The 20,679-nt window shown below is 39.2% G+C and overlaps 1 protein-coding gene across 1 annotated transcript in view; it reads right to left on the bottom strand.

The window, feature by feature from the left end:
• Positions 1 to 20,679, bottom strand: part of LOC124774928 (chromodomain-helicase-DNA-binding protein 7) — a 326,638-nt gene that overhangs the window by 140,527 nt on the left and 165,432 nt on the right. Inside the window, exons 20-23 of the mRNA XM_047249608.1 lie at positions 14,692 to 14,933; positions 14,470 to 14,611; positions 6,876 to 7,017; positions 6,187 to 6,274 (exon numbers count right to left, since the gene is read on the bottom strand). Of these exons, the coding sequence (XP_047105564.1) occupies positions 6,187 to 6,274; positions 6,876 to 7,017; positions 14,470 to 14,611; positions 14,692 to 14,933 (614 nt within the window). The remainder of the gene's footprint in view (positions 1 to 6,186; positions 6,275 to 6,875; positions 7,018 to 14,469; positions 14,612 to 14,691; positions 14,934 to 20,679) is intronic.

Genomic DNA, 20,679 nt, shown 5'->3' with positions numbered 1-20,679 from the left:
GGAAATGAGGTCACAATTGAAATTAAATAATTGACAGAATTTTTGGTTCAACCACACTTCAGCCATCTAAAAAGCTGAAAAGTTAAATCAATTATCAACTAGATACTCACTGTTCAGAGAGACAGAACACACATCTCTTTGGGGGGGGGGGGGGGGGGGGGGGGCACCACTGGTATAGGACTGAGGAGCCATGGCAGAGAATTAGGAGGTTAAATGGGAACTCTTGGTAACATTATGAAGAAAGGCGAGAGAGGTGATTCAGGACAAAACTGGAGAAGAGAAATACAAGTTATAATGACTGGGAGCACAGGTCACCACTGTCGTGACAGGGCTTTCTCTTTCCAACTGAAAGGCATCCTGAGCTGCTCATTATTGCAGTATCTATAGCCTCAGTGAACTTCAAGCATATTTTTTAATTCCTTAGAACTTCCAGACCCCACTTCTTTGAACACAGATTCTTTCCGACTACCCTCTTAAACTTCAGCCAACTCTTCATCATTACTACATTGTGAGCCAAGTCTCTATTTGCTTCTGGGTATGCCTTACAACCCAATATCTGATTTTGGAATCTCTGCCAGACCATGATGTAATTTAATCTTCCTGCATCTCCCGGCCTTTTTTTAAAAGTATACTGTATCCTCTTGCTAGTCTTGAATAGCGTGTTCGTTATTATCATCTGAAATTTACTGCATAACTCAATTAAGTCTTTCTTGTTTCTCATTCCCACTGCCAAACCCAAATTCTCCCATAACACTATTGCAACCACATTCTTATCCCCCAAGACTATTAGATTTTCATCTCCCTTTGTGTACCGAATCAGCCATTAAATATCATCATATTCATACCCCCCATCCTCTGCTTATGACATTAGCACATATACCCGAGCTATTGTTGATTGTTGTCGGTGTTGTTCGCTGCCGATTCTGCTGGGAACAACTCTATAACTGAATTATTAACACTAACCCACTCTGTACCCCAAATTCCTATTCATAACAAATACTACTACCATTATACCACTTCCTGCTGCATTTGATATTACCATACACTCGTCTGACCAGAAATCCGTGTCTTCTTTCCATTTCACTTCACTGTCCCCCAATATATCTACAGTGAGCTTTACTATTTTCAGATTTTCTAGCTTTCCTATCATGTTCAAACTTCTGACATTCCATGCCCCAACTCTTAGAATGTTACCCTTTTACTGGTTATTCAACCTTTTTCTCATAATGGTCACCTCCACCTTGGCAGTTACCTCCTGGAGATCCGAAAGGGCAGGGCATAGGGTGGAGGCATAGTCTGGACTCTTTAGCCAATGGAGAGAACATCACGACACTTTTTTGTTACAGGCCACATGTTCTATGGATACTCATTATACATCTTTAATGTAATGGTGTCAATTGCGTTCTGGACCCTCAGGCCATTGATCATTGATCATTGCTGCTTCTTCGGCACCTTTTAGAGGTAGTTTCCTATTGCAAAGGTAAGACAGAGCCTGAGCTCCTGTCCACTCCTCTGCCCACTTTGACGAGGCTGTTCGCGGAATAAGGGCAACTTCTTATGCCTGATGTCATTAGCTGCCACTGTTGATTTTTGTTTAAAATTTAAGTAGTGGTGAGGTTTGAACCCAACAGAATTGAGGACGTTTTGATTACAAGGCAAAGATGCTACCCCTAGACGAGGGTTGCAATTTTTACATTTTTACAACAGCGATTTTAACTTTTTCCTGGGGATGACTGTTGAGATATGGCATGGGAGATCTGTTTCTGGGCAAGGTTGGGCAAGTAATTTTGGTCTGTGAAGGCCTTAGAGAGACCCTTGCTCCCACATGTGGCACTAGCACCTTCCCCAACTTCTACCTCCTCCTCCCTGCACCATTACCTCTTCTTCAACCCCAATACCCATTTGACCAAGACTGCTGCTCATGTTGGTCACAGTCACTGTTGAGTCTTAGCGCTCAGTGACAGTGCCGTGTGTGTGTGTGTGTGTGTGTGTGTGTGTGTGTGTGTGTTGGCGTGCACGCCTGCGTGTGTGAGCGAGCGCACGCGCCCGTCTGTCCGTCCAAAAGCTTAAATATTCAGCATTCTTTTTCACTGTGCCCGCCTGTGTGGCTAGTAGCAATCTATCCTTTCCATATTATTGTTACTCCATCCTGGACTTTCCAATGTTGAGATTTTACTTAATGATTTTCTATCCAACCTACAACTGTCTGTTGTTTCCTTTTGTTACCATTATCTTATCACATTACATTCTCAGTGACTGTCCTCTTTATCCCCCCACTTTCCTGCGTTTTATTGTACTTATTGTCACCTTTCGAACCAAATACACTCTTTCTTCCACGATAACCCATATCATCCACACCCATCTGCATGCCCACATTGATTGTAGGAGCTGTGTATAGCATCCAACATTCTTCCTGCGGATAAAAATATCCCTGGACCTTGAAACTGGTCAAACCATCTCCCTACACCGTCTCATATTTTTTACGCATTTTCTTGTACCTTTCTGTGCCGAGTTCTTTGTTGCATCCCACACGGAATTCCCTGCCCCCGTCCTTGCTCTTATTTAAATATGCACATATTAACCTGGCTTATCCAATTATACCTGCTAAACTCTCTTTTCACATACATCCACCCAAGAACCTGCATCCCACACAACAATCATCATCTTCGCACCCCCCCCCCCCCCCCCTCCACATCCAAATTGATCTCATTGTGTTTCAAGTGGATTTTATATCATGTTTGACTATAGACAATGCTCACACAAGTTTCACCTTTTCCCATATATTTCACTATGGACCCACGCTCCTTCAGTACAGAATAGTTTCCCTCTCCCTAGGCAGAACCCAGTCCTACATACTGTCTTGTGCTGTTACCCAGCTTCATGGAATTTCCTAAATGGACTGACCATCAAACTAGTCATAATCGACTGCAACCCCCTCCCCTTTACACATGACCTCTAGCTGTTCGAATTCCATCAGTCCATAGCCCTCACTGATACGGTCCTGTAAAACCATATAAATCATGCCTAAACCTCCTTTGATTACCTGCTCTCCAGCAATACACTCAACGAAGTATCCAACCTGTCCACCTCATACTCTAATCTTGGATTACCAGTATCAATCACCTCTACAATATCCTCAGTAACCCTTCATTGCTGTTGCTACATTTACCACACACTTAGAAACTACCTCCTACCATCAAAAGCATCAGTACTTTCCAAAGGCTGTACCTTTTGCCTCACTCACAAATTCAATGGTCCTGGGCTTATTAGAAGATCTTTCCTCCTACGGTGGGAATACTTTTACTACAAACTCTACTTATTAGACAATCCAAAACCAACACTGAACCCTGTCTGACTCAGTTTACTCCTCCATTCAACCATGAGCCATCCAAACTGCCACCTACTCACTACCGTTAACCTTCCAGTATATACTGAACTTGAACCTGGCCTCACCATAATACCCCAAATCCCTGCAGGGATTACCTGTCTTGAAGTACTCTGCCAGCTGTCACGTTAGTCCACATGTAAGTCCTGCCACAGTAACTCAATTCCAGAACTCCAGCAGGATTTCCTGTTTATTCTCAAATCCTTAGATTCATCCCAAAACCTCTTCCCTAACTGACTCTCTTCTCACATCCACCACTCCTGCATTCTACACACTTCCTGGAGTTTATAAACCCAACCATCCATAACACCCTATTGTGGCTGGTTACTTTACTCCCACAGAAAGAATAACTGCTCTCGTGGACCAACGCCTTCAGTCTTTAACCCATAAACTATCCTCCTACATAGAAGGCACCAACTATTTCCTTCATCGATTCTCCACAGTTCCTGCATATTTACTACAAAATGCATTGGTCATCACACTTGACACTACTTCCCTCTACACTCCCAATACTCAACTGACTCTAAACCTAGCCTTCTTCCTCTTCGTCAATACGAAGGCATCACCTACAAACAAATCTGTGGTAGGCAATCAAAACCCACATGGCAGCACCCTATGCCAAACTGTTCATGGACGATCCCGAGGAATCCTACACAACCATCCAGAATCCCACACCCCTCAGCTTGTTCAGATTCACTGATGACATCGTCGTGATCTGGTCTGAGGGTGAATATATCCTATCCACATTCCTTCAGAACCTTAATACCTTATCCTATATTCTCCTTCACCTAGTCCTCCTCAGTCCAGCAAGCTACATTTCTCAGTGCAGACCTCCACCTCAAGGATGACTACATTAGTAACCATGTTCACATCAAACCTACCAACCATCAACAGTACCTCCACTTCGACAATTGCCTCCTATTCCACACCAAGAAGTCCCTTCCACGGCACCTAGCTGCCCATGGTCATTACACTCGTAGTGACAATCAGTCCCTCTCCATATTTGTCAATGGTCACAATGAAGCGATCACAGACCAAAATTACCCTTCCATCCTTGTCCAGAAACAGATCTCCCACACCTTGTCTCACAGTAACCTGTCACCCCTCATGGACCCACTGTCTGGTCACAAAGGAGCACACCTCCCTTGATTCAGTACCACCGAGGACTGGAGCATCTGAATCGTATACTCCACCAGTGCATCATGCTCTGCAATGAAAAATGTACTCCCAACCCTTCCCAGAGTGATGTTCTGCCACCCACCCAACCTTCACAACATCGAGCATTCCCTTGGAATGACAAACTAATCTATTCTAATCTAATCTTATTCGGGCCACCTCTACCTCTGCTCCCAACCCCTTGCCATATGGCTCACATTCCTGCAATATACCTTGATGGAAGACCTGTTACATACATCATTTCACTACCAGCTCCAGTTCTGTCACAGACATCTCCCACAACAACAAAGGCAGGACCACCCATGAAAGCAGCCTTATGAACAAGCAAGCTGCAACCACTGCACCATATTCTACATGGGCATGACAACAGTCCACAGGAGTAGCCACAGCCAAACTGTGGCCAAGAGACAGCTGGACTATCCTTTCACAAAACATGATGTTTCACTTTAATGCCCCCTTCACAGCCTCTGCCATCTGCCCCCCCCCCCCCCCTCCTCTAACAACAACTCTCCAAACTGCACTGGTGGGAATTTTTCCTACAACATATCCTCCTTTCCCATAAGCCTCCTGGCCTCAACCATTGCCAACCCTCTCCTCCACGTGTCAAACCCTTTCCCTGCTCCCTCTCTAGTACTATACACAACTTCTATCCTGACAATACTCCTGCATATTTCTTCCCTCTTCTCTACACTCCCCTTAAATGCTTACAAATTTGCTCTTTTCCTACCATAAATAATCTTTGGTGCTTTGCCACTGTTGGACCATGTATCTGAATTTAGTGATGCATTCTGGTTAATTTGTTTCACTTCTCTGCCAACATATGAGCATACTGCTGTTCCACAATTTCAAACATATTTATTTTCTGATGGTCCTTTCTTCCTTTACATAGTAAGTTGCACTGTATTTAGCAATCAGCATTAAATTGTAGGTTTTCAGTAACTGGCTGGGTGCGTTAGTTTAAATGCCAGAGGAAGACAAGGGCATAAGACCTCCTATAAGACAATACCTAGTAAAGTGCTACAGTGTTCCAAATTCCTTTCTGCATGAGGACAGCTTTAATTAATACTAGATGAGACTGACAAATGCCCTCATACATGCACATATCCCCAATTAAATGTGGCTCCTTGTGAAAGTGGAAGTATTATAGGGTACTTTTTACATGCACTGAAGCACTCACAAGAATGTAAGCCACGAAATTCAGTGACCAGACCATGGTTTGGACAAAACGATTACTGTGAAAAGCATTTGCAGATGCTTGTTCTGGCTAACTTTTTATTGTGTGGCCACACATAATTATAGTCTGACAGATTCATGGGTTAATAAGTTACAATCCACTGAAATAATATTTCTGATGTATTTTATCTATCTATAAGAAAATTATGTTGGAAGGGCATCATTACTTCATAAATAAATGTGATCTAAACTTTATAAAATTAGCAACCAATGCACATTTGTGTATTAAAATTATCTTGTCAGTTTTCCACTGCACTTTTTTTTGGGGGGGTGGGGGGGGCTAGACAATTTGAGTATTCCAACAATAAACACAATTTTCTAAATTAATATCTACAATAATTACAGCAATTCTAATTGAAAAGAAAGTAATTCTTGAGACTCAAATAACTTACAATGACACGAGCGCAATCTTCTACATCAGATTCTCGCCATCCACGACGGAAATGGCTGTGTGCGAGTATTTCTGTCCAACGGCTCCACCTAACAAAAAATGGATTTAGCAGATTCTCAAAGTAGATTGGTCTGTGATGTGTGTGCTGAGCTGTTCATGTTTAACATGGAACACAATAAGTGGCTAGTAACAATAGTTACTGAATTTCTGTTCTTTGTGTTCAACAACTAGAAATCATTAATTAATTAAATACCATTGAGTTTTACAAAATATTCAGCGATGTAAAACAAATTGAGTTGAATGCTCTAATCAGTCTACCATCATTTATCTCAGCGGAATTTACTATGGACAATTTTTACATAGCCAAATAAAATAAAAGCTGAAGTTCATGTCTTAATACTACTTGGTGCATGTATTTCATCTTTGTTGATTAAAAAGTAATAATGTTTGTTACATGTGAAATAAATTTAAGACACCACCAACTAAGTGAAACAGCTATCATATGCATGTCAACAACAAACAATGATGATTATTAAAAACCCATATTTGTTTATTTACCAGACTTTGAACACACATGGCACTTGGAAAAATATCTAATCTAAACACAATGCTGACATTATCAATGTAGTATAGCTGCTCCTTACATGTATTAAAGTATCTGTCACATATAACACTAACACCAACACTTACCCAAATGTCAGAAGACCCCTTTCTATTTTAAAACATTCGCTTCTTGCCCAGCTCCCATACACAATTTCACCATCCCTTGGGATGTAATCATCGCACGGGAACTTTATCTTGTGTTTCTTACCATGTTTCCTGTGTCTTCGGCCTGTAAAAATAAAATAAACGACCTTTACTACTGTGCCAAATGTATGCACACATGCATAAAAGTATAAAAATGCAACAGTTTCATCTCTCAACTCAAATTTCAAAGTAGGAAGAATTCTCACTTTTCTACAGGATATTTACATGGCCAAAACAAAAAATTTCAACATTTTTACAAGATTTCCCAGTTACAAACACTTTTTCCTGAGTGAAAATACACTATACCCGGATTGAAAGTATGTTTTTTTCCATGTTAAGAGACAACATACTTTCGCTTGGAGCTGTAAAACTTACTTTTGAATGTAAAAAGATTTATACTCTAGTGTAGAACTTCACAGCACAATTGGAAACGAGCCGCAGCAAAATGCATTTTGAAAATATCTTTGATGGACGGCAACATGCACACTGCATATTTTTGTATTACAAATGTATAAATACGAATACCACTAAATCCAGCATCGTAGTTTCCAAAACACAGAAACTCAGATTGCGCTGCCTGATGCACTTTTGTCAGCCAATGTCACATGATCTTGCCAGCCAATGACAGCATACACATGGTGAGTCACCTAATATTACTGCTGGAAGCAGCTCCCAAACCAAAACGAACACAAGACTTAGAACTACTTAAACCTAACTAACCTAAGGACAACACCCATCCATGCCCGAGGCAGGATTTGGACCTGTGACTGTAGCAGCAGCGCCTAGAACCGCTCGACCACAGCGGCTATCACTAACTAATTCTGCAGACCGCAAGTGAGGAGAGGGGATGGTGTAATTGGTTAATACAAACCACTGAGAAATGCATGGAAGTATGATTTTAAACACGTACTTTTTTTTTAAAATGAAAACCTGTTATTTTGGCACAATTGAAAATAGAAACAAATACTTGATTAACACTGTTTCTTACATTGTAAAAAGTTAATTACATCCAGAGTAATTTGCAAGGTAAAGCTAATGCTTGAGTAACTCTTCAGCAGTTCAATTATGTCCACATGCTGACGTTTTTATTAGTCTTTTTCTCTGAAGAATACTGGACGGCACCGATTTGTTAGAAGAATATTTACGTTAACATGAGAATGTGGTTAAACTTAAAAATTTGTTTTTGTTTTCAATTACAGAATGTAAAAAAGTGTGTCCTGATGTTTCAGGCCAATAAATGTTCAAAGTAGTGTCCATCATTTTCTGCACACATTTGCAGGCTACTGCATAATGAATGTCTTACACTATGCAGTACATTACATGTAATGTTGTTACAGGCTGACTCAATACAATGTTTCATATCCTCTGATCCTCTAGTCTTGTAGGCACATCACCGTACACGTTCTCCTTTAACGTACCCTACAGAAAAAATCTAAAGGTGTTTAAGATCAGGAGAATGGGCTGGCCAATTTGTGTGTCTGCAATGTCCTATGAAAAGCCTGTTTAACTTATTGCCAAGGGTCAGCCTAGTGTTCATTGCAGAATGTGCAGGAGCACCATCATGTTGACACCACATACAGCTATGCATTTCCAGTGGGACATTTTCTAGCAATGTTGGCAGATCATTTTGTAGAAACTCTATGTATTTTGCATCTGTTTGGGTGCCTTCAAAAAAGTGAGGACGAATGAGATGGTCGCCAATTAGTCCGCACCATACATTTACATTCCATGGTCGCTGTTGCTCTACCTGTCGAAGCCAGCGAGGATTGTCAAAGGACCAGTAATGCATGTTTCGTAATTCACTGCAGTGTGGTTTGTGAAACCTGCTTCATTGGTAAACAGGTAGAACTGAAATGCATTCTCTGTTAATGTCCATTGACAGAAATTCACTCTATTATTAAAGTCATCTCCATGTAATTGCTGATGCAGCGACATATAACATGGGTGAAATTTGTGAAGGTAAAGTATGTGCATTACACTACTTGACTCACTGTACTGCCTCTCGCAATGTCACGTGAACTCGTGTGGGTTCACAGCAACAGCAGCTAACACACCAACTGCACCTGCTTCTCTTGTGATGGATTTGTTATGGACCTGATTGCATGTTACGACCATACCTGTTGCATACAATTGTTTTTAAATGTGCGGCACATTGGATGAGCTCTGTCCAGGTACCTTTCTGCATGCAGGCTGCAGCTGCATTTTATCTACACTTGCCACAGATGAGTACCATCTCTGCCTTTTCAGAGTTAGAATAAACCATTTTCACAGTTCTTACAACACTGTACACACTGTTGTACTTGCGACCTTCTCACATTCCTACTGCGCATACTTCTGTTCTTACTTGTGTACAGTACACTAACACAGATGTCCGGTAACACAATGTACTACAGTTATTTTGAGTACAAGGACTAATTCAGCAAGCACTACGTGCAGACACTGAGACAACCAAACTTGTAAATACTGTAGTCTTCGTAAACATACCTCTAAAGATTTTGTCTGTTACAACACACGACTGAACATCTGAGGTTACAATGAAACAGCATTGATTAAGTATTTGTTTCTATTTTCAGTTGTGCTAAAAATTATAACAGGTTTCCATTTAAAAAAACTTAAGTATGTGTTGATAAAAGAGGGAAACATTCCACGTAGGAAAAATATATCTAAAAGCAAAGATGATGTGACTTACCAAATGAAAGTGCTGCAGGTCGACAGACACACACAAACAAACACAAACATACACACAAACACAAACATACACACAAAATTCAAGCTTTCGCAACAAACTGTTGCCTCATCAGGAAAGAGGGAAGGAGAGGGCAAGACGAAAGGATGTGGGTTTTAAGGGAGAGGGTAAGGAGTCATTCCAATCCCGGGAGCGGAAAGACTTACCTTAGGGGGAAAAAAGAACGGGTATACACTCGCACACACACACATATCCTCTTTCCTGATGAGGCAACAGTTTGTTGCGAAAGCTTGAATTTTGTGTGTATGTTTGTGTTTGTGTGTATGTTTGTGTTTGTTTGTGTGTCTGTCGACCTGCCAGCACTTTCATTTGGTAAGTCACATCATCTTTGTTTTTAGATATAAGTATGTGTTGAAAATCATATTTCCATGTATTTCTCAATGGTTTGTATAAACTAATTACACCAGCCCCTCTCCTCACTTTCGGTCTGTGGAATTGGTTATTCAGTGTTTGTTGTGGTTTGGGAGGCGTTTCCAGAGGTAATGTTAGGTGATTCACCCTGTATTGTGAGCATACGACACGTTTTCATCTCTTACTTTTTTTAAGGATTATTATACTGTCAATGTCACTGCATAATCCGTAATCTATTGACGAACTAAAATAAATATGAAAAACTAATTCTGAAGCTTGGCTGTTTTAGCAGGTGTTACCGTTTAATATAAATCAAACACAAATGTGACAGCAAAATTTTAAATAATGGCAAAATTTTTTTTCTAAGTGGCAAGTTGTCAAAGTGTTAAGTTCTGATAGAGTCAAATGCTCCGTGATTAGAGTAATGTAAAGCACATTCTTACATATTATGACGTAATTCATCTTGTGCAAAAGGAAATTTACTTTGAAATGAACACTTGTCAACTCACTATTCACAATATTTTCCCTTGACTTATTAGAAATGTAAATAGCTGTGATGTTACGCTCTTCAAAAGCAATTTGTTATTATGAAACATATAGTCTTTGCCCTACAGCCTCTGACACATTTTACTGTCGGCAGGCGCTTGTGTGTGTGCACTGGGTTTTGTTGTTATAATGGCGCATCTTCTTTGTGAAGAAAATTTCGTTTTTGTGTTATTCTCTCATTTACATTTTATTGCTGTAGTTTTAGTCTGCAGACAAGCTGATGTCAGCACAGAAAATAGGCATCACATACTAAACATGAGATTAAACAAATCTTTAAAGAAGTGGATTTTTGTTTTTATTTCAGTTTTAAAGTTCTAACCTGACCTGCCATTACATGCCACGTAATAAGCCTAGTGCCTCTAATACATATGTTGTTCCATATGCATCAGATAGTGAAAGCAGGAGATGAAGTAATTTGTCCCATTTCAGTTTAGTCATTGCACAATGACAGCAAATGTTGCTAAATACTTTAAAATCCAATCAAAATTTTTCACATACAACACAGTATTTAATGCTCACTAATGAGTAACATATTTGCTATGCATGAAGTGGTTATATTCAATAACACAGATTAAATAAGACTCTTAATCTTTCAGATAACATCCAACACAATATTGAAGGCCAATGTAAACCATCAATCATAATACAAAAACTAGAAAGACATTCATCTACATACGCAACACAACTAAATGTTTATCTCCTGTTTTATAATTTTTGTTAGTTCTTGAATGGTATAAGTATTTATGATAACATGAACTGTAAGGATACCATCCAATCAAAAAATGTCATTTCTATTTTACAATCGCACAAACAGTTATGAATTCTGATTCTATTGTGTTTTCATGACAACAGTGGGTTGTGTACATATGTCTGTGCTGTTGTATATGTCAACATGTCAAGCATTCATCAGGTACAATTTTTACTACCTGTAAAAAATGGACTTCCACTGAGAATGCATCCTAGTTGAAAGAGTTACACAGACAATACAAAGCAAAAATTAAATGTTAAGTTGTTGAATAGCCAATGAAGAACAGATCAGCGATCAATGATCAAATCCGGTGTTTAATTGCAGCAGAGTCAGATTTCAGCACTTACAGAGTTATTTTCAGTGCTTACACCAACAGCTGACAGTAGTGCAAAGTGTCACTTCAGTAAGCCATATTGGTTGATGTAGAACATACATGAGTATAACATTACAGGGTGTATGCGGGGACAAGGAAAAAAAAAATCCCGGATTATTCCCGGATTTCTCCCGGATATCCCATTTAAAAAATATGCTTTTTCCTGGGCGAAAATACACTTTTTCTGTGCTAAGTGATAGTAGGTTTCCCATAGATTTTCCCTCGTAACTGTAAAACTTATCAATCCTTTGAATGGTTAATGTTTTATACAATCGCGTAGAACTTCCCGGAAAAAAAAAGAAAAGACGGGGCAGAGAAGTTTTGGAGAGACTTTTAATTAAAAAAAGGAGAGAAGTTTTGGAAAGACCTTTGCTTTGCAGCAACATATAGGCTGCATATTTTCGTATTACGAAAGTATAAATACAAGTTGCACCAAACACAGCACATTAGTTTCCGGAGCGTTGAAACCGAGGTTGCGATGTCCTTTTGTAAGCGAGTCATATCTCAAGCCACGAGATCTCGCCAGCCAATGATAGCAGCTATTCAGAGCATAGGACACGTGTTATAGTCAGCCAATAGCAAGATCACTGGTTACATAGCGCGAACACGCAGGAGGAAAAGTTAACGGTTTACATTAATGTACACAGTACTGTGTATCTACAAGAAAAGCTAAGCTTTCACATGTAATTTTGGTCTCTAAGATTAACACGCCACAACAGAAGCTAAGCTTTCACATGTAATATTGATTTTTTTTTGCGTGTGTTATACTTAATATACATCATACAAATGTGCTAGTAAATTTAAAATTCTGACATAAATGTCTCGGTTCGAAATTTTTGCAAGTGGCTGGTCCTCAAACTGTTCAGTTTCGAACGCTCTGTGATTTAGATATCCATCCCACTTTCTCACACGTAACATAATTCATCTTACGTAAAAAGAACTTTACTTTGAAAGTAACGCTTTTCTGAACACCGTTTGCAATACCATCCGGAGACTGTTAGAAATAGGTTCGTTTTACCAGTTGCCAGAGACCGCCAGAAAACAAGCATTATTGTGCGTGTGCAACTGTAGTGGTGTAGGAAGCCCGCATGTTCGTGTGTATAAAGCACTAACAGAGCTTACATTAAATCGTAAAAGAAACAGGGCATCAGAGGATACTCCAAAGAGCATCAGAATTTCGCAAACCATACTAAAATGCATAATTCGGCTTGAAGTGCAAATTGGCTTTTTTCAGATTCACAATGAAGTAGGTCCCATCTGATATTAAGCTTTTCGGTGTGGTTTTTGGGATGTAAATTTTCTTGGAGTACCAGTACTCTGCGATCTCATTTTTGGTTCTTTATTATGGCATAATGCCATATATGGCAGAAGATGATAAAGTGCACTTGAAATTCAGAGAACATTTGGAACTAGGCAATACTGCAGAAAGAAACACTTCGTTTCAAATAAAATGATTGCCTCAGTGGAAAGATTAATAAAGCCAAATTTCTTTAGCAAACTTGCAAAAATAACTTCACTGTTCTGCAAGGCGATTAATGCTTGACTGCTACTAACTTGGAAATACAATAAAATCAGAAAACTGAAATTAATAATATATTTTTGCCCTCCGTAATTATGTGAATGTATTTTAATTCACTTGATAGCTCCTGGCCATTTTCATTTGACGTGGGATCTGTACACGAAGAGAAGCAGCGAAATCACTTAACGTAAACATGGGTCACGTGGAGGTTAACTCCCTCCCCACTACAACTCAGACAACTCTGTGCAAGCGTGAATCTGGCCGCTAGGGTGCGGGAGAAAAATTTTTCTCGTTTGCATCTGGCTGCTTGCTGCTACTACCGATACAGCTGACAGCCAAACTTCAAGTAGCGGGAGAAGGTACTGCTTATACGTGAGTCAAATACGCATACGCAAGAGACCGCTGGGAATTGGTCAAACGAACCTAACGTGAACAGTTGTGACTTCATACTCATAGCAAGCAGTTTATTGTTACGAAGAATTACAGTCTGCGCCCTACGGCCTTTGACATATTTTTGCTATTTGCAGACGCTTGTGCGTGCACGGTGTTTTGTTGTTGTAAATTGCACATTTCCTTTGCCACTACCGTTTTATTTTTTTCCCTCTCGTTTATATTTTATTGCTGCAGTATCATTCTCCAGTAGCAGAATACAATAACATTCTTTGCTAGAGAATCAATTCTGCAGTCAAAATTACAAAAATGTAACTGAATGCTAAAACAATGAAAAATTCACGGAATTCCGAAAAATTCCCGGTTTTTTCCCGGATGAAAAAATTCCCAGGTTTTTCCCGCATTTCCCGGTTGTCCCGGGTCGTATACACCCTGCATTAACTCATGCTGGACTCTTGTATCTTCTACATCAACCAATATTGTTTACTAAGCACCAATGTCACCTGTTATATGCACTGATAATGACCGTGTAATAGTTGAAATCTAGATCAGCTGTAATAAAATGACAGTTATTTCGCGACTGATTGCTGTTCGTTTTTCCACTGTGTTAAGACAGAATGTTTTGAGTGGCTGCACGTCCACATTCTCAAAAACCCATAGAAGAGGCAAAATGGTTATACCGTGACAATACAATGCTCTTTTCTATTGGCTCAGAATCCCAGCACTATCAATACCAGCATTCTCACTGATGATGTATAATAATCCAATCTTTCATATATTTATTCAAAGCCAATTAAATTCAATAGTGAACTGTTATGCTACAACATTCCAATTTATTCAAGTTTTTTCTATTCATAAAATTACCTCTTCCTCTGCCAACACCAATGGCAGGATCTTCATCACTTTCTGATGAACTGTCCAGTTCAGACATGTCGACAACTGACTCATCATGGCCATATCGCTTGATTTGAGTGCGGCGTCTGGGTTCAGATATGACAAGTTGATCCTGGAGGCAAAATTTTTTTATAGTAAAATTTTAACGTAACTGCAAGTCAATGTAAGGTCATGGCAAAGCATTTTACATACCTTTTCTTCTTTCTCCGAGGTGTCAATTTCTGCTTTCTTCGCCCATTTCTTCCAGAAATCAGGATCATCTATGTCAATATCGGACCGTATTCCAGATGAGGCAAAACTAGCTTTTGAGAAGGTTGATCCTTTCTCAGATTCTAATGTAATGATTTGTGTTCTGCGTTCTAAAATTTGATCTATATCTTCTTCACAAAACTTGTCTCCTGCGCTATCTTCATCCATAATGGCACCATAAGCACCTATCAACAATTGTCAAGATTTAGAGTGACTATTCTTTAGAAGTCATAAAGACACAGTAACATTTCTAAAATGTGCAACAATTTTACAAAAACAAGTTTAGGTTTTGAGCCACCAACAAATATTTTTTGCTATTAAGGAAAAACTTAAACGTATGAATTCAACAATTGCTAATGTGCTGAAAATAAATAACACATTAAAACCTTGTTATCATCCACCTGCTTTCAAGAAATTCCTGCTGAGAAGTCTGGTAACATCACTCCGTGAATGTGCAGCAATTTACAGCAAAGACCTTGGAACAGCAGTTGAACGGAACGGATAGCCTCTTCAAAAAGTTTATAAGATGGGAGGGGAAAAACAGTGTAATGGTGCAGACTGACTATAGCATGGAAAGCATTTCCAAAAGAGAGAAAAATGTGGAACATGGATGACAAGCAATTCATCAAGAAGTTAATAGAAGCTTTTGCAATGTGGTTCTACAGAATAAAGCTGATGACTTGACTGATAGATAGCATAACTAATAAGGCAGTACTGAACTGAAATTAATGGCACGACTGGACTGAAAGAAAGTATCGATTCATAGGACACATTCTGAGGTATCAAGGAACTGATACTTTGGAATTAGATGAATGCAGTAAGCAAGTACAAACGGTTGTGTACTACATGAGTCGTTTGGAACTGAAGAGGCTTGCAGAAGCTAGACAGGTGTGGAGAACTGAATCAAACCAGGCCTCAGACAGAGGACGACAACATCAGTTTATATACTTTAAGTGCATAAAAACAAAACAGAATTGACAGACCAGAGCAGAGCTTGTATTTCCACTTTTCATCGTGTTCATTCATTTCACCATAATTAGAATGGCAACGATCTACATTTGCCACTAGTATGGCAAAGCAACTACAGTGAAATCCCTATTTTAACTTTATAGTGCAGTCCAGACTTGTTGTTGTTGTTGTTGTTGTTGTTGTGGTCTTCAGTCCTGAGACTGGTTTGATGCGGCTCTCCGTGCTACTCTATCTTGTGCAAGCTTTTTCATCTCCCAGTAACTACTGCAACCTACATCCTTCTGAATCTGCTTAGTGTATTCATCTCTTGGTCTCCCTCTACGATTTTTACCCTCCACGCTGCCCTCCAATGCTTATTGGTGATCCCTTGATGCCTCAGAACATGTCCTACCAACCGATCCCTTCTTCTGGTCAAGTTGTGCCACAAACTTCTCTTCTCCCCAATCCTATTCAATTCTTCCTCATTAGTTATGTGATCTACCCATCTAATCTTCAGCATTCTTCTGTAGCACCACATTTCGAAAGCTTCTATTCTCTTCTTGTCCAAACTATTTATCGTCCATGTTTCACTTCCATACATGGCCACACTCCATACAATACTTTCAGAAACGACTTCCTGACACTTAAATCTATACTCGATGTTAACAAATTTCTCTTCTTCAGAAACGATTTCCTTGCCATTGCCAGTCTACATTTTATATCCTCTCTACTTCGACCATCATCAGTTATTTTGCTCCCCAAATATAAAATTCCTTTACTACTTTAAGTGTCTCATTTCCTAATCTAATTCCCTCAGCATCACCCAACTTAATTAGACTCCATTCCATTATCCTCGTTTTGCTTTTGTTGATGTTCATCTTATATCCTCCTTTCAAGACACTGTCCATTCCATTCAACTGCTCTTGCAAGTCCTTTGCTGTCTCTGATAGAATTACAATGTCATCGGCGAACCTCAAAGTTTTTATTTCTTCTCCATGGATTTTAATACTTACTCCGAATTTTTCTTTTGTTTCCTTTACTGCTTGCTCAATCAGATTGAACAACATCGGGGAGAGGCTACAACCCTGTCTTACTCCCTTCCCAACCACTGCTTCCCTTTCATGTCCCTTGACTCTTATAACTGCTATCTGTTTTCTGTACAAATTGTAAATAGCCTTTCGCTCCCTGTATTTTACCCCTGCCACCTTTAGAATTTGAAAGAGAGTATTCCAGTCAACATTGTCAAAAGGTTTCTCTAAGTCTACAAATGCTAGAAACGTAGGTTTGCCTTTCCTTAATCTTTCTTCTAAGATAAGTCATAGGGTCAATATTGCCTCACGTGTTCCAGTGTTTCTACGGAATCCAAACTGATCTTCCCCGAGGTTGACTTCTACTAGTTTTTCCATTCGTCTGTAAAGAATTCGTGTTAGTATTTTGCAACCGTGACTTATTAAACTGATAGTTCGGTAATTTTCACATCTGTCAACACCTGCTTTCTTTGGGATTGGAATTATTATATTCTTCTTGAAGTCTGAGGGTATTTCGCCTGTTTCATACATCTTGCTCACCAGATGGTAGAGTTTTGTCAGGACTGGCTCTCCCAAGGCCGTCAGTAGTTCCAATGGAATGTTGTCTACTCCGGGGGCCTTGTTTCGACTCAGGTCTTTCAGTGCTCTGTCAAACTCTTCACGCAGTATCATATCTCCCACTTCATCTTCATCTACATCCTCTTCCACTTCCATAATATTGTCCTCAAGTACATCGCCCTTGTATAGACCCTCTATATACTCCTTCCACTTTTCTGCTTTCCCTTCTTTGCTTACAACTGGGTTTCCATCTGAGCTCTTGATATCCATACAAGTGGTTCTCTTTTCTCCAAAGGTCTCTCTAATTTTCATGTAGGCAGTATCTATCTTACCCCTAGTGAGATAGGCCTCTACATCCTTACATTTGTCCTCCAGCCATCCCAGCTTAGCCATTTTGCACTTCCTGTCGATCTCATTTTTGAGACGTTTGTATTCCTTTTTGCCTGCTTCATTTACTGCATTTTTATATTTTCTCCTTTCATCAATTAAATTCAATATTTCTTCTGTTACCCAACGATTTCTACTAGCCCTCGTCTTTTTACCTACTTGATCCTCTGCTGCCTTCACTACTTCATCCCTCAAAGCTACCCATTCTTCTTCTACTGTATTTCTTTCCCCCATTCCTGTCAATTGTTCCCTTATGCTCTCCCTGAAACTCTCTACAACCTCTGATTCTTTCAGTTTATCCAGGTCCCATCTCCTTAAATTCCCACCTTTTTGCAGTTTCTTCAGTTTTAATCTACAGGTCATAACCAATAGATTGTGGTCAGAGTCCACATCTGCCCCTGGAAATGTCTTACAATTTAAAACCTGGTTCCTAAATCTCTGTCTTACCATTATATAATCTATCTGATACCTTTTTTTAGACTTAAAAAATGGAAAATTGAGGAAAAAGCAGAATCGAGGAAAACATTAAAACCCCGAAAATATGAGCAAAACATATGTAATTAACATATATGATTAAAGATCTTAATCCTCCAATATATTCTATAAAATTAGTATAAGTGAAGGAAATTAATGTACATCATGTTTATATGATAATTTGTAGTAATGAATCAACAGTTCTTCAAAAAAATCACAAATATGTAAAAACAAACAAAAGCTTGTCAAAAATCAAACTAGTATCTGGGTAGAAGGTAATCAAGTTATTTTCTGACATGCTACAACTACAAATTATACATCAAAATACACAGAGTGGTGTGTGTGTGTGTTGACAAAGGCCATTGGCAGAAAGATGTAAGTGTGAAAATTTTCTCGTTGTACCCATCTGTGACTCAGCATCTCCGCTATATGGTGAGTAGCGATTTTCCTTCTCATAATATTGATACATTCCACCCTGGATTTTCCACTGTTTGAAAATACACATTGTTGAGAGACTTTTTGTTTGAGTTCACCAAGAAAAAAAGCAAAAACTGATGAATACAGTGAATTAAACTGAAAGTACAGCGAATGTCGTTGGGATCTTACATGTGGGGTCTGCGTTTTGCTTCTGTAGCTTATGAAGTGTTATTTAAGGCTCGATGAGAGAAACAGATGTGAAAGAAATGAGTAATTCCCCAGCTGACGTTGCACACTTATTAGAAGTAGGCTCAGTGACGTTCTGTACATTGTGAAAAATATAAATTTAAAAGAAAGCTCAGGCCAGTACAGTTTCGGTTCATCCCTTCTATCTGCTGCCAATTTTTACAATCTACTGCACACTGTGCAAATATATACGAGTAGTGCATGTAGTTGTTGAAAAATATAATATGTCAGATTTAAACATTAAAGTTTTTAAAATATGCAATCACAAAATCTTTGTACCTACTTCCGTGAGACATCTCTGCACTAGCATATGATCTGCACAAAAAGTATATTTTCGGCACTTCACAAAATGCTTTCACCCCTACCTGCATGCCTGTCATTGAAGGGCCATTCCCCCTCTTCACACATCCAGCAGGAGAGTTCATTTTACTTGCATTAACATGGTGTGGTAGTTGCACTGGCTGTTGGATGACTAAACAAGCTGCCAGCCAATAAGAGCTCATTAGCCAGAAATGACAAGACATTTCCTTTATTCCAACTGAGCATATTCTTCAAGACTTGGTTTTTTAATTTAAAAGGTTGATGATCGGCATTGTTCCTGAATACAGTACATCGAAAACACACGCAAAAAGTTGCAATTGAGTTGCAAGTAGCACAAGAAAAAGTGGTGGCTGGGCCATTTGTCACGGTTTGGCTTGGTCTGCAACACTTTGCATGGACTGCCCTGTTTTTCCATTGCTTCCGCAATCCAACAGTTCTATCATAATTGTGCAGTGAAGCCAAATGTTGGAAGTTGTATTGACAATGTAAGCATTTCCTCTCTCTCTATCTCCCCTGTTCGCAACAGCCTAAAATATTCCCTTAACTCCCCTACCATCCATGGTGCGAACCATCTGTCTTTCGTGCCAACTGTCAGTTTTTCAGTCACATCACATGTAAACAGGAAAAAAACGAGACGAAGTCAAGCAAGACACTGATTAATAACATAGAATCAAGATAAGCCTTGCTAGGCTGTAAAGTAAAATAGGGGAATTTTTAACATTGATCTTATGGGTTTTCCACAAGGGCTACGAACATTCGAACATTCAATTCGAAATGCACCACACAATTATGTGGTGCCTATAAAGCATCATGACAATAATTCCATGTGTATGAATAACCAATCTTGATTATGTGTGTAATGAAAAGTGCTGTGCCAATGGAACTATTTTAAAAGTGCAATTGGATACATGTGCACTCATTTATGGATTACCCAATGGATTTGAATTGGTTGTCAATTAACTGTTATTCATTACGCACTCCTTCCACAGCTTTCTAATCACAACATTGTTAACACTGTGTTTGTACACTAGTGGACTAAAAACACCATAAGGTGAGTGAGACACATAATGGATACTGTTTGTGGGACCCATTTCCGAAGATTTGCTCCACAACTGGAATTGCACCAACACTGGGTTTGAGGCACAAAGTGGATACCCTTTGACAAGCCCATTTTTGCTAATTACAAAAATATTTATATGACTAAGGAAATGTGTTATACACCAATGTCCATCATGTAATGGAACCGTAAAATGATCTCAAAGTTGGGGATCAATTATTACAAAATGAATTACAAATGAATCAACATTCATGGAGTGTCATGATACATCCATGCTAACTTAAGTAAGTTGTATCCTGTTTTTATTAATTGTATAAGAATGAAATTTATACTGAACTACAGGGAAACTGATTTATTACTACGCAAACCGATATGTGCCAGAGTTATTAGGAGAGTAGAGCCAAGTATAAATTTTAATTGCAAGAAGATTCTTATTATAACAGCAGTGTCAGAAGAGGAGTATTTAGAAACAGCTTACGAGCGGAAAGAAGATGA

This window comes from Schistocerca piceifrons, chromosome 2 (genome assembly GCF_021461385.2).
Source record: "Schistocerca piceifrons isolate TAMUIC-IGC-003096 chromosome 2, iqSchPice1.1, whole genome shotgun sequence".
Classification (NCBI taxonomy): Eukaryota; Metazoa; Arthropoda; class Insecta; order Orthoptera; family Acrididae; genus Schistocerca; species Schistocerca piceifrons.
This window is presented reverse-complemented; position numbering and strand designations above follow the sequence as displayed.